Raw genomic sequence first — 13,251 nt, 5'->3', positions numbered from 1 at the left:
CATCTCTGCGGTTTTATAGGATGCTTACATAACTAGCTAACTATGCTTTGTCTTAGTTTTGAACTTCGTATCTCAGTAGCTAATTAGCTATATACCCATGCTAACTGGCTAGTAAGATCAAACACTCCATTAGCTCGCGAAGTTAAACGTGAAGGGCTTTCGTTAGCCATGTGGCGACTTTCAGTTGTTATATTACCAAGACACGTTGATAATGTACTCTGAATTGTGTATCCTTGACTTCAGTTAGCAATATGTTTTGTTGCTAAAAATCAAGATACTGGGAGACAACAACAAGGCCCCTGTAGTTAGTTAACTTAGCCAGGAGGACAACAGTCAATGCTATTGTTCCCATGTTGTTGGCGCGGGATTATTTCACTGGACACCAAACTCATTTTGTTAAAATAACTTACTTCTCCCTGCGACGATACTTGACCTAAATCCTTGAAATGTAGAAGGATATGTCGCTATGCTATATCTTCGCGCAAGCTTGTAATAATAAAAATGGCTGATGAATAGCGGCGTGTTGAATTCCGGTGGTGAGGAAACTTCCGACTCCGTGTGAAGTGGTTCGTTCTCGTGGAGCCTATCCACTCCCTCTGGTGGACAATATTATAACGTCAAGTCCTGCGACTACGTTCCGCGGCGATAAAAAGGAAAATAACGAATTACGTATTGATTTCAACGTAAAAACAAACGAAGTAGACTCATAAGTACTTCAAATGTATAACAAAATCCGCAAATGCCACATTACTTTTAATCTAAAATGAGTCATCCGCGCCAGCAGGGGGCGCCCTCCTTCCCCACGGTACCATTTCCATGACGTAGCAGAAACGAATGAACATCGCGGAGTTGAGTGGCAGCTGCGAGCGGTAATGGATAACTGTACTGGTCATTCACACTTTTTATTGAGCGCTTTCTTATTGACATGTTTATTTGGGCTATCGCTCGGGACGGAACTGAGCTTTGTGACTTGCGGCTCGGTTGTAAAGCTGTTAAATGTAAAGCACAATGTCAGACTGCACTCTCACGACGTGCGCTACGGCTCCGGTGAGTCAATGTGTTCTTGCTATCTAGCCAACTGCCAGCGTCTACTTGTAGCTAACTATAGCTTGGATACAGAGAAATGGAAAAACAGCTTGACTTGATTATATTCTCTCTCTTCTCCATTGTTCTCACTCATGTTTCTGTTTGCCTGACGGTGTATTTGTCTCTCTCTGTCCTGCCAGGCAGCGGACAGCAGTCAGTAACAGGCGTGACCACGGTGGAGGACAGTAACAGCTACTGGAGTGTACGGGGCACCAGCGGGACCCAGTGTCACCGGGGGACTCCTATTAAGTGTGGTCAGACCATCCGCCTCACACATGTCAACACTGGACGCAACCTGCACAGCCACTACTTCTCCTCTCCGCTTTCCTCCAACCAGGTCAAGGGAAACATCATTTGTGTGACCCAAATGACACCCTATTCCCTATTTAGACCAGGGCCCATATAGCTATAGTTAAAAGGGCCCATAAGGTTCTGGTCAAAAATAGTGTTCTGTATAGCGCAGAGGTACTCAACTCATACCCTACGAGGTTCTACCTGATCATTATTTTGCACACAACTGGTGTGACAGCTTTAAATCATTCCCTGATTAGGGGAAACAATGAAAAAAGGCAGTGGAACTGTCTTCGAGGTCCGGAGTTGAGTTTGAAGGGTGTAGGGAATAGGCTGTCATTTGAGGTGAAAGTCTATGTCAATATTTGTTTATTCTGTTTTGAAACACTTTAGCCTGGCTCACTGTGTGGAGATAAGTGTATCACCATGTTTCACAAGAGGTCTGGACTAGTGGTCGACCGATTAATCGGAATGGCCGATTTTTAATTAGGGCCGATTTTCAAGTTTTCATAAAAATCAGAATTTGATTTGCAGATTTCATTTGATTTTAAAAATAAATTTTAAAATTATATATACCTTTTTTATTTATCTAGGCAAGTCAGTTAAGAACACGTTCTTATTTTCAATGACGGCCTAGGAACGGTGGGTTAACTGCCTCGTTCTCGTTCAGGGGCAGAATGACAGATTTTCACCTTGTCAGCTCGGGGGATCCAATCTTGCAACCTTACAGTTAACTAGTCCAACGCAATAACGACCTGCCTCTCTTCTCGTTGCACTCCACAAGGAGACTGCCTGTTACGCGAATGCAGTAAGCCAAGGTAAGTTGCTAGCTAACATTAAACGTGTAAAAAAACAATCAATCATAATCACTAGTTAACTACACATGGTTGATGATATTACTAGATAATATCTAACATGTCCTGCATTGCATATAATCTGACTGAGCATACAAGTATCTGACTGAGCGGTGGTAGGCAGAAGCAGGCACGTAAACATTCATTCAAACAGCACTTTCGTGTGTTTCGCCAGCAGCTCTTCTTTGTGCGTCAAGCATTGCGCTGGTTATGACTTCAAGCCTATCAACTCCCGAGATGAGGCTGGTGTAACTGAAGTGAAATGGCTGGCTAGTTAGCGCGCGTTAATAGCATTTCAAACGTCACTCGCTCTGAGACTTGGAGTAGTTGTTCCCCTTGCTCTGCATGGGTAATGCTGCTTCGAGGGTGGCTGTTGTCGTTGTGTTGCTGGTTCGAGCCCAGGAAGGAGCGAGGAGAGGGACGGAAGCTATACTGTTACACTGGCAATACTAAAGTGCCTATAAGAACATCCAATTGTCAAAGGTTAATGAAATACAAATGGTATAGAGGGAAATAGTCCTATAATAACTACAACCTAAAACTTCTTACCTGGGAATATTGAAGACTCATGTTAAAAGGAACCACCAGCTTTCATATGTTCTCATGTTCTGAGCAAGGAACTTCGACATTAGCTTTCTTACATGGCACATATTGCAATTTTACTTTCTTCTCCAACACTTTGTTTTTGCATTATTTAAACCAAATTGAACATGTTTCATTATTTTGACATCAGTGACATCGGCGATGTCATCTATAAAATAGCCTCCAACACTCTACTCAGCAAACTGGATGTAGTCTATCACAGTGCCATCTGTTTTGTCACCAAAGCCCCATATACTATCCACCACTGCGACCTGTATGCTCTCGTTGGCTGGCTCCTCGCTTCATACTTGTCGCCAAACCCACTGGCTACATGTTATCTACAAGTCTCTGCTAGGTAAAGCCCCGCCCTATCTCAGCTCGCTGGTCACCATAGCAGCACCCACTTGTAGCACACGCTCCAGCAGGTATATCTCACTGGTCACCCCCAAAGCCAATTTCTCCTTTGGTCGCCTTTCCTTCCAGTTCTCTGCTGCCACTGACTGGAACAAACTGCAAAAATCACTGAAGCTGGAGATTCCCATCTCCCTCACTAGCTTTAAGAACCAGCTGTCAGAGCAGCTCACAGATCATTGCACCTGTTCATAGCCCATCTGTATACAGCCCATCTATCTACCTCATTCCCATACTGTATTTATTTATTTTTCTCCTTTTGCACCACAGTATCTCTACTTGCACATCCATCTTTTGCACATCTACCATTCCAGTGTTTAATTGCCATATTGTAATTACTTCGCCACCATGGCCTATTTATTGCCTTAACTCCCTTATTTGACCTTATTTGCACTCACTGTTTATATGCTCAAATTTTTTTATTGACTGTATGTTTTGTTCATTCCATGTGTAACTCTGTGTTGTTGTATGTGTCAAACTGCTTTGCTTTATCTTGGCCAGGTCGCAGTTGCAAATGAGAACTTGTTCTCAACTAGCCTACCTGGTTAAATGAATAAATACAAATATTTTTTTACTTGAGGCTAAATTGATTTTATTGATGTATTATATTAAGTTAAAATAAGTGTTCATTCAGTATTGTTGTAATTGTCATTATTACAAATAAACAAATAAAAATCGACCGATTCAATCGGTATCGGCTTTTTTGGTCCTCCAATAATCGGTATCGACGTTGAAAAATCATAATCGGTCGACCTCTAGTCTGGACCTTTATGGCACAGGAGGTTGTAGGGTGTGTTGTCCTCGATGCTGGATTGAACCCCTGCTCTCTGTTGCCCTCAATCACTAACTACAATACTAAAAAGATATATCATTGTATAATTGTTCATGCTTTCTCTGATCCTCTTTCTTTCTCCCTCCCCCGTGCTCTCTCTCCCTCTCCCCCCTCTCTCAGGAGGTGAGTGCGTTTGGTGAGGAGGGCGAGGGGGACCACCTGGATGAGTGGACGGTGCAGTGTGGAGGGGCAGTGTGGCAGCGCGAGGAGGCTGTCCGCTTCCAGCACGCCTCCACCGATGCGTTGCTATCGATTACGGGGGAGCAGTACGGCCGGCCCATCCACGGGCAGAGGGAAGTGCACGCCATGATGGACCCCAGCCAGCACAGCCTGTGGAGGGCCATGGAGGGGGTTTATATGAAGCCCAGTGAAAGCCCACTAGGGAACAAGGACTACAGCCATCCTCTACACACAGAGTTCTGATTCAATCGGACTACAGCCATCCTCTACACACAGACTGACTACAGCCATCCTCTACACACAGACTGACTATAGCCATCCTCTACACACAGACTGACTGCAGCCATCCTCTACACACAGACTGACTGCAGCCATCCTCTACACACAGACTGACTGCAGCCATCCTCTACACACAGACTGAATGCAGCCATCCTCTACACACAGACCGACTGCAGCCATCCTTTACACACAGACCGACTGCAGCCATCCTCTATACACAGACTGACTGCAGCCATCTTCTACACACAGACAGACTACAGCCATCCTCTACACACAGACAGACTACAGCCATCCTCTACACACAGACAGACTACAGCCATCCTCTACACATAGACTGACTACAGCAATCCTCTACACACAGACTGACTACAGCCATCCTCTACACACAGACTGACTACAGCCATCCTCTACACACAGACTGACTACAGCCATCTGCTACACAATAGTTTTGATTATCAATCAACCTGACCTGGCTCTATATACCATTTTCTTCCCTGTTGTCTCTCTCTCTCTCGCCCCCCCCCCCCCGGACCCAGAGTTGTGATCTACTCTGGCCCCTGGCTCCCTGTATCCAACCCAACTTAGTTGTCTGCCTACCTGTCTCCTACTCAACTCCCTCTGTTTTGAGGACACTCTCACGCAGAGTGGATCTAATCTGGGGGTTGCCAGGACAACTACAGAACTCTTTGACCAATCCAATCTCTGTCACCTGACCTCATCAACAGAGACTATTTGATACACTAAACGAATGCTGCTACAAGATGTAGTAAATACAATTTTCTATTTCCCCTCCACACACCTCCTCCCGACGTGGTACTCTCCCCTCCACACACCTCCCGACGTGGTACTTCATCATAGACATGCAAAGTTATGTGAGACACCAGAACAAAAACAGCTAGTGATTGTATTGTTCTGTATGTCAGAGGTGCTACATAGCCATTTTGCTAGAGCCTCTAAGATGGTGCGCCGCCCCGTGTCTGACTGGTTATAGAATAGGGTAAATATGACTTCATTGGTCCCCTGATATGATCAACAACAGACTACGGTCCATATCAATTCTGCAGGTTTGTGTTGATTGTGCAGAGAAACGCTAAATGGAGGCCAGTGGGAAGAGTGTTTTTTTTTTTTTTAACAAGTCTTGTGCATCTACAAACGTACGAAAAACAACAGCCCTGTTACGGTGCCTTTTATTACATTATCGATTGCTCTCTACTATTCAAACAAGTGTCGTATCAATAAAGAGGAGCAGTTTGAACCGTTTTAAAGAAACATTTGAATCCTAGCACACTGCCCATCCCCACAATTCTCTTCTTTACCATGAACAAGTAGGGTTTCTTTGTTTGACTTGATTTCAGTGTAAGTCCATACAGTATTACATATCCCTTCCATTGACTAAGCTGAAACATGAAGAGTACCATAATTCTCTGTCCACTACAGTATTATGTCACAGTCAGTGACACAGTAGATTCCATTCAGGAAATTCAGAACCTAAATCATAATTCCAATTGAGGAACGGAAAGGAACGTCCCCCGTTGAAAATGCAAGGCACTTTTTGAGTCTAGAATTTCTCAATTCACCTTCTAGAACTAACATAATTGGATTGGAATTGACCCCAGCCATGCTGTCATTGTCCCAGGGGTTGACAGCTACAGCCTGTCTGGTCTGACGTGGGTCTTACAAAGTGTTTTCTATCAGCTGTCTGTGAGTGTTCATTTCCACAGGACTTGTACATGATTGTAATAGATACCTCAGATTAAATGGATGTTTTGTGCTAACCAGTGTTATGTTCTCTGTCTGTCCTTGATGTAACTCGTCTGTTCTCTCTTCACATTTCTACCCTCGTCATCAATGGCTCTTAATACTTTTTATTACAGAGACATATAACAACACTTAAAGTGATGCTCCAGAGATTTTGTATAATTTCAGCCAGAAGGTTTGAAAGTGGTGCTCATGTCACAAGCCAAAACGGGTCCCTGGAAATTGTGCACTACTGTATGATAGGTTAGGTCCTGCAAAAAAAAAAATATATATATATTTATACACACACACACACACACACACTACCGTTCAAAAGTTTGGGGTCACTTAGAAATGTCCTTGTTTTTAAAAGAAAAGCAAAAAATGTTGTCCATTTAAAATAACATCAAATTGATCAGAAATACAGTGTAGACATTGTTAATGTTGTAAATGACTATTGTAGCTGGAAACGGCTGATTTAAAAAAAAAAATGGAATATCTACATAGTCGTACAGAGGCCCATTATCAGCAACCATCACTCCTGTGTTCCAATGGCACGTTGTGTTAGCTAATCCAAGTTTATCATTTAAAAAGGCTAATTGATCATTAGAAAACCCTTTTGCAATTGTTGGCACAGCTGAAAACTGTTGTTCTGGTTTAAATAAGCAATTAAACTGGCCTCCTTTTAGACTAGTTGAGTACCTGGAGCATCAGCATTTGTGGGTTCGATTACAGGCTCAAAATGGACAAAAACAAAGAACCTTATTCTGAAACACGTCAGTCTATTCTTGTTCTGAGAAATGAAGGCTATTCCATGCGAGAAATTGCCAAGAAACTGAAGATTTCGTACGAAGCTGTGTCTTCCTTCACAGAACTGAGAAAACTGTCTAACCAGAATAGAAAGAGGACTGGAAGGCCCTGGTGCACAACTGAGCAAGAGGACAAGTACATTAGAGTGTCTAGTTTGAGAAGCAGATTCGTCACAAGTCCTCAACTGGCAGCTTCATTAAATAGTACCCGACAAACACCCGCCTCAACATCAACAGTGAAGAGGCGACTCCGGGATGCTGGTCATTCTTGGCAGAGTTGCAAAGAAAAAGCCATATTTCAGACTGGCCAATAAAAAGAAAAGATTAAAATGGGCAAAAGAACACAAACTGGACAGAGGAATTCTGCCTAGAAGGCCGTATCCCGGAGTCGCCTCTTCACTGGTGACGTTGAGACTGGTGTTTTGCTTCGTGAATCTTCATGAATCAGCCTTTTAAAATGATAAACTTGGATTAGCTAACACCATTGGAACACAGGAGTGATGGTTGCTGATAATGGGCCTCTGTATGCCTATGTCGATATTCCATTAAAAAATCTGTTTCTACAATGACTACAATAGTCATTTACAACATTAACAATGTCTACACTGTATTTCTGATCAATTTGATGTTATTTTAATGGACAAAAACAGTGCTTTCCTTTTAAAAACAAGGACATTTCTAAGTGGTCCCAAACTTTTGAACAGTAGTGTGTGTATATATAAATAAACTCAGCAAAAGGGAACGTCCTCTCACTGTCAAAATGTATCATGTGTAAATATTTGTATGAACATAATAACAATATTCAACAACTGAGACATAAACTGAACAAGTCCCAAGCTCAGTCCGATGATGCTGTGACACACCGCGCCAGACCATGAATGACCCTCCACCTCCTATTCGATCCCACTCCAGGGTACAGGCCTCCGTGTAACGCTCATTCCTTCGATGATAAACGCGAATCTGACCATCACCCCTGGTGAGACAAAACCGCAACTCGTCAGTGAAAAGCACTTTTTGCCAGTCCTGTCTGGTCCAGCAACGGTGGGTTTGTGCCCATAGGCGACGTTGTTGCCGGTGATGTCTGGTGAGGACCTGCCTTACAACAGGCCTACAAGCCCTCAGTCCAGCCTCTCTCAGCCTATTGTGGACAGTCTGAGCACTGATGGAGGGATTGTGCGTTCCTGGTGTAACTCGGGCAGTTGTTGTTGCCATCTTGTACCTGTCCCGCAGGTGTGATGTTCAGATGTACCGATCCTGTGCTGGTGTTGTTACACGTGGTCTGCCACTGCAAGGACGATCGGCTATCCGTCTCCCTGCTGCGCTGTCTTAGGCGTCTCACAGTACGGACTTGCAATTTATTGCCCTGGCCACATCTGCAGTCCTCATGCCTCCTTGCAGCATGCCTAAGGCACGTTCATGCAGATGAGCAGGGACCCTGGGCATCTTTCTTTTGGTGTTTTTCAGAGTCAGTAGAATGGCCTCTTTAGCGTCCTAAGTTTTCATAACTGTGACCTTAATTGCCTACCGTCTGTAAGCTGTTAGTGTTTTAACGACCGTTCCACAGGTGCATGTTCATTAATTATTTATGGTTCATTGAACAAGCATGGGACACAGTGTTTAAAACCTTTACAATGAAGATCTGCGAAGTTATTTGGATTTTTACGAATTATCTTTGAAAGAGTGCTGAAAAAGGGACGTAGCGTAATAGCGTAATTGAAAAGCAAAGTTAATTTCCAATTGAGCCGACATATGAGGGATATATGCACTGTTTACCATGAATGCAGTCTTGGCTAACTTGGCAATCACGCTGCAATGCTGAACTTCTGCGATACTATATTGAATATAGAGCCCTTGACATAAAGAGAGTTCAACTATTCATTATGCATACACACGTTTGAGTGAAAGACGACAGAGTTAGACTTCACCGTACCAGTGGAATATTCTCCTCACAAAGACTGGCCAACAGGTAGATGTGCTCCTTGGCCCACTGGTAGTGCACAGAAGGAGCACTGAGGGCATAGAACTCAAATGTGACATAGAACTCAAGAACCTGATATAGAACTCCATGAAATGACATAGAGCTGTGTGTGTGTGAGTGCGTCTGTGTGTGCATTCCTGTGTGACGTGTGTTCCCCACCTTGGGGTGTGTACAGTCATAGCGGGTGTGTCTGTAGTGCTCTAGGACCTGTGTAGAGTATGAAGGAGGAGATGTGAAAGAAGTGGGCTGTCTGAACCCAAAGAGACTGTTTCTCAGACATAATATACACTGGGGAAATGATTGGGGTTGCCTTAGTAATGTTGACATGAACCAACAGCAATATGTTTTGCATGTTGTATATCGTCCTCCTTGAGGTGTTTCCAGACAAAATTAGACAGCCTTAACTGTAATATTTGAATGCATTGTTCAACAAATCCCTCTTGTAACTAATGTGTATTATGTTATGTCATGCATATGAAAGTGTTTAGTGGCCTTTATAACAATGTTAAGTAGCTTCAATGTTATGGGAGTCCAATACCAGTAGCTCCTCCCTCTCCTCGGGGCTAGCTGCTGATTGGCTGTGTCTCTGCAGTGCGGTCACTTCTCCATGTAGTCTCTGGGTTACATGACTCACCTGTGATGTAGTGTAAACACCTGGACAAGGTAAAGGTGATACATGTTGTAAACACCTGGACAAGGTAAAGGTGATACAAGGTAAAGGTGATACATGCTGTAAACACCTGGACAAGGTAAAGGTGATACATGTTGTAAACACCTGAACAAGGTAAAGGTGATACATGTTGTAAACACCTGGGCAAGGTAAAGGTGATACAAGGTAAAGGTGATACATGTTGTAAACACCTGGGCAAGGTAAAGGTGATACAAGGTAAAGGTGATACATGTTGTAAACACCTGGACAAGGTAAAGGTGATACATGTTGTAAACACCTGGGCAAGGTAAAGGTGATACATGTTGTAAACACCTGGGCAAGGTAAAGGTGATACAGGTAAAGGTGATACATGTTGTAAACACCTGGGCAAGGTAAAGGTGATACAAGGTAAAGGTGATACATGTTGTAAACACCTGGACAAGGTAAAGGTGATACATGTTGTAAACACCTGGGCAAGGTAAAGGTGATACAAGGTAAAGGTGATACATGTTGTAAACACCTGGGCAAGGTAAAGGTGATACATGTTGTAAACACCTGGGCAAGGTAAAGGTGATACAAGGTAAAGGTGATACATGTTGTAAACACCTGGACAAGGTAATGGTGATACATGTTGTAAACACCTGGACAAGGTAAAGGTGATACATGTTGTAAACACCTGGACAAGGTAAAGGTGATACATGTTGTAAACACCTGGACAAGGTAAAGGTGGTACATGTTGTAAACACCTGGACAAGGTAAAGGTGATACATGTTGTAAACACCTGGACAAGGTAAAGGTGATACATGTTGTAAACACCTGGGCAAGGTAAAGGTGATACATGTTGTAAACAACTGGACAATGTAAAGGTGATACAAGGTAAAGGTGATACATGCTGTAAACACCTGGACAAGGTAAAGGTGATACAAGGTAAAGGTGATACATGTTATAAACACCTGGACAAGGTAAAGGTGATACATGTTGTAAACACCTGGACAAGGTAAAGGTGATACATGTTGTAAACACCTGGACAAGGTAAAGGTGATACAAGGTAAAGGTGATACATGTTGTAAACACCTGGACAAGGTAAAGGTGATACATGCTGTAAACACCTGGACAAGGTAAAGGTGATACAAGGTAAAGGTGATACATGCTGTAAACACCTGGACAAGGTAAAGGTGATACATGTTGTAAACACCTGGACAAGGTAAAGGTGATACATGTTGTAAACACCTGGGCAAGGTAAAGGTGATACATGTTGTAAACACCTGGACAATGTAAAGGTGATACAAGGTAAAGGTGATACATGCTGTAAACACCTGGACAAGGTAAAGGTGATACAAGGTAAAGGTGATACATGTTATAAACACCTGGACAAGGTAAAGGTGATACATGTTGTAAACACCTGGACAAGGTAAAGGTGATACATGTTGTAAACACCTGGACAAGGTAAAGGTGATACAAGGTAAAGGTGATACATGTTGTAAACACCTGGACAAGGTAAAGGTGATACGTGTTGTAAACACCTGGACAAGGTAACGGTGATACATGTTGTAAACACCTGGACAAGGTAAAGGTGATACATGTTGTAAACACCTGGACAAGGTAAAGGTGATACAAGGTAAAGGTGATACATGTTGTAAACACCTGGACAAGGTAAAGGTGGTACATATTGTAAACACCTGGACAAGGTAAAGGTGATACATGTTGTAAACACCTGGGCAAGGTAAAGGTGATACAAGGTAAAGGTGATACATGTTGTAAACACCTGGACACGGTAAAGGTGATACAAGGTAAAGGTGATACATGTTGTAAACACCTGGACAAGGTAATGGTGATACAAGGTAAAGGTGATACATGTTGTAAACACCTGGACAAGGTAAAGGTGATACAAGGTAAAGGTGATACATGTTGTAAACACCTGGACAAGGTAAAGGTGATACATGTTGTAAACACCTGGACAAGGTAAAGGTGATACATGTTGTAAACACCTGGGCAAGGTAAAGGTGATACAAGGTAAAGGTGATACATGTTGTAAACACCTGGACAAGGTAAAGGTGATACAAGGTAAAGGTGATACATGTTGTAAACACCTGGACAATGTAAAGGTGATACATGTTGTAAACACCTGGACAAGGTAAAGGTGATACATGTTGTAAACACCTGGACAATGTAAAGGTGATACAAGGTAAAGGTGATACATGTTGTAACACCTGGACAAGGTAAAGGTGATACATGTTGTAAACACCTGGACAAGGTAAAGGTGATACATGTTGTAAACACCTGGACAATGTAAAGGTGATACATGTTGTAAACACCTGGACAAGGTAAAGGTGATACATGTTGTAAACACCTGGACAAGGTAAAGGTGATATGTGTTGTAAACACCTGGACAAGGTAAAGGTGATACAAGGTAAAGGTGATACATGTTGTAAACACCTGGACAAGGTAAAGGTGATACATGTTGTAAACACCTGGACAAGGTAAAGGTGATATGTGTTGTAAACACCTGGACAAGGTAAAGGTGATACAAGGTAAAGGTGATACATGTTGTAAACACCTGGACAAGGTAAAGGTGATACATGTTGTAAACACCTGGACAATGTAAAGGTGATACATGTTGTAAACACCTGGACAAGGTAAAGGTGATACATGTTGTAAACACCTGGACAATGTAAAGGTGATACATGTTGTAAACACCTGGGCAAGGTAAAGGTGATACAAGGTAAAGGTGATACATGTTGTAAACACCTGGACAAGGTAAAGGTGATACATGTTGTAAACACCTGGGCAAGGTAAAGGTGATACATGTTGTAAACAACTGGACAATGTAAAGGTGATACAAGGTAAAGGTGATACATGCTGTAAACACCTGGACAAGGTAAAGGTGATACAAGGTAAAGGTGATACATGTTATAAACACCTGGACAAGGTAAAGGTGATACATGTTGTAAACACCTGGACAAGGTAAAGGTGATACATGTTGTAAACACCTGGACAAGGTAAAGGTGATACAAGGTAAAGGTGATACATGTTGTAAACACCTGGACAAGGTAAAGGTGATACATGCTGTAAACACCTGGACAAGGTAAAGGTGATACAAGGTAAAGGTGATACATGTTGTAAACACCTGGACAAGGTAAAGGTGATACATGTTGTAAACACCTGGACAAGGTAAAGGTGATACATGTTGTAAACACCTGGACAATGTAAAGGTGATACAAGGTAAAGGTGATACATGCTGTAAACACCTGGACAAGGTAAAGGTGATACAAGGTAAAGGTGATACATGTTATAAACACCTGGACAAGGTAAAGGTGATACATGTTGTAAACACCTGGACAAGGTAAAGGTGATACATGTTGTAAACACCTGGACAAGGTAAAGGTGATACAAGGTAAAGGTGATACATGTTGTAAACACCTGGACAAGGTAAAGGTGATACGTGTTGTAAACACCTGGACAAGGTAACGGTGATACATGTTGTAAACACCTGGACAAGGTAAAGGTGATACATGTTGTAAACACCTGGACAAGGTAAAGGTGATACAAGGTAAAGGTGATAC

General features: G+C 42.6%; 2 protein-coding genes across 2 annotated transcripts in view; one reads left to right on the top strand and one right to left on the bottom strand.

Moving 5' to 3' along the window:
• Window positions 1-579, bottom strand: part of supt6h (SPT6 homolog, histone chaperone and transcription elongation factor) — a 33,698-nt gene extending 33,119 nt beyond the window's left edge. The window contains exon 1 of the mRNA XM_031808974.1: window positions 411-579. The gene's annotated coding sequence lies outside the window, so the exon portion shown is untranslated. The remainder of the gene's footprint in view (window positions 1-410) is intronic.
• Window positions 580-812: 233 nt separating this feature from the next.
• sdf2 (stromal cell-derived factor 2) lies at window positions 813-6,293 on the top strand. The gene is made up of 3 exons (XM_031809380.1): window positions 813-1,047; window positions 1,227-1,423; window positions 4,177-6,293. The coding sequence occupies exons 1-3, from the start codon at window positions 873-875 to the stop codon at window positions 4,477-4,479; spliced, it is 675 nt and encodes a 224-aa protein (XP_031665240.1). The 5' UTR covers window positions 813-872; the 3' UTR covers window positions 4,480-6,293.
• The last annotated feature ends 6,958 nt before the right edge of the window (window positions 6,294-13,251 follow it).

The sequence above is a fragment of the Oncorhynchus kisutch genome, linkage group LG29 (genome assembly GCF_002021735.2).
Source record: "Oncorhynchus kisutch isolate 150728-3 linkage group LG29, Okis_V2, whole genome shotgun sequence".
In the NCBI taxonomy this organism is placed as follows: domain Eukaryota; kingdom Metazoa; phylum Chordata; class Actinopteri; order Salmoniformes; family Salmonidae; genus Oncorhynchus; species Oncorhynchus kisutch.
Note: the sequence above shows the minus strand (reverse complement) of the source record. Positions and strands in the feature narration are given on the sequence as shown.

Coding starts and splice junctions, on each gene's coding strand:
- sdf2 (XM_031809380.1), top strand. CDS start 873: ATGGATAACTGTACTGGTCATTCACACTTTTTATTGAGCGCTTTCTTA. Junction 1,048..1,226: donor CGACGTGCGCTACGGCTCCG/GTGAGTCAATGT, acceptor CTGTCCTGCCAG/GCAGCGGACAGCAGTCAGTA. Junction 1,424..4,176: donor CTCCGCTTTCCTCCAACCAG/GTCAAGGGAAAC, acceptor CCCCTCTCTCAG/GAGGTGAGTGCGTTTGGTGA.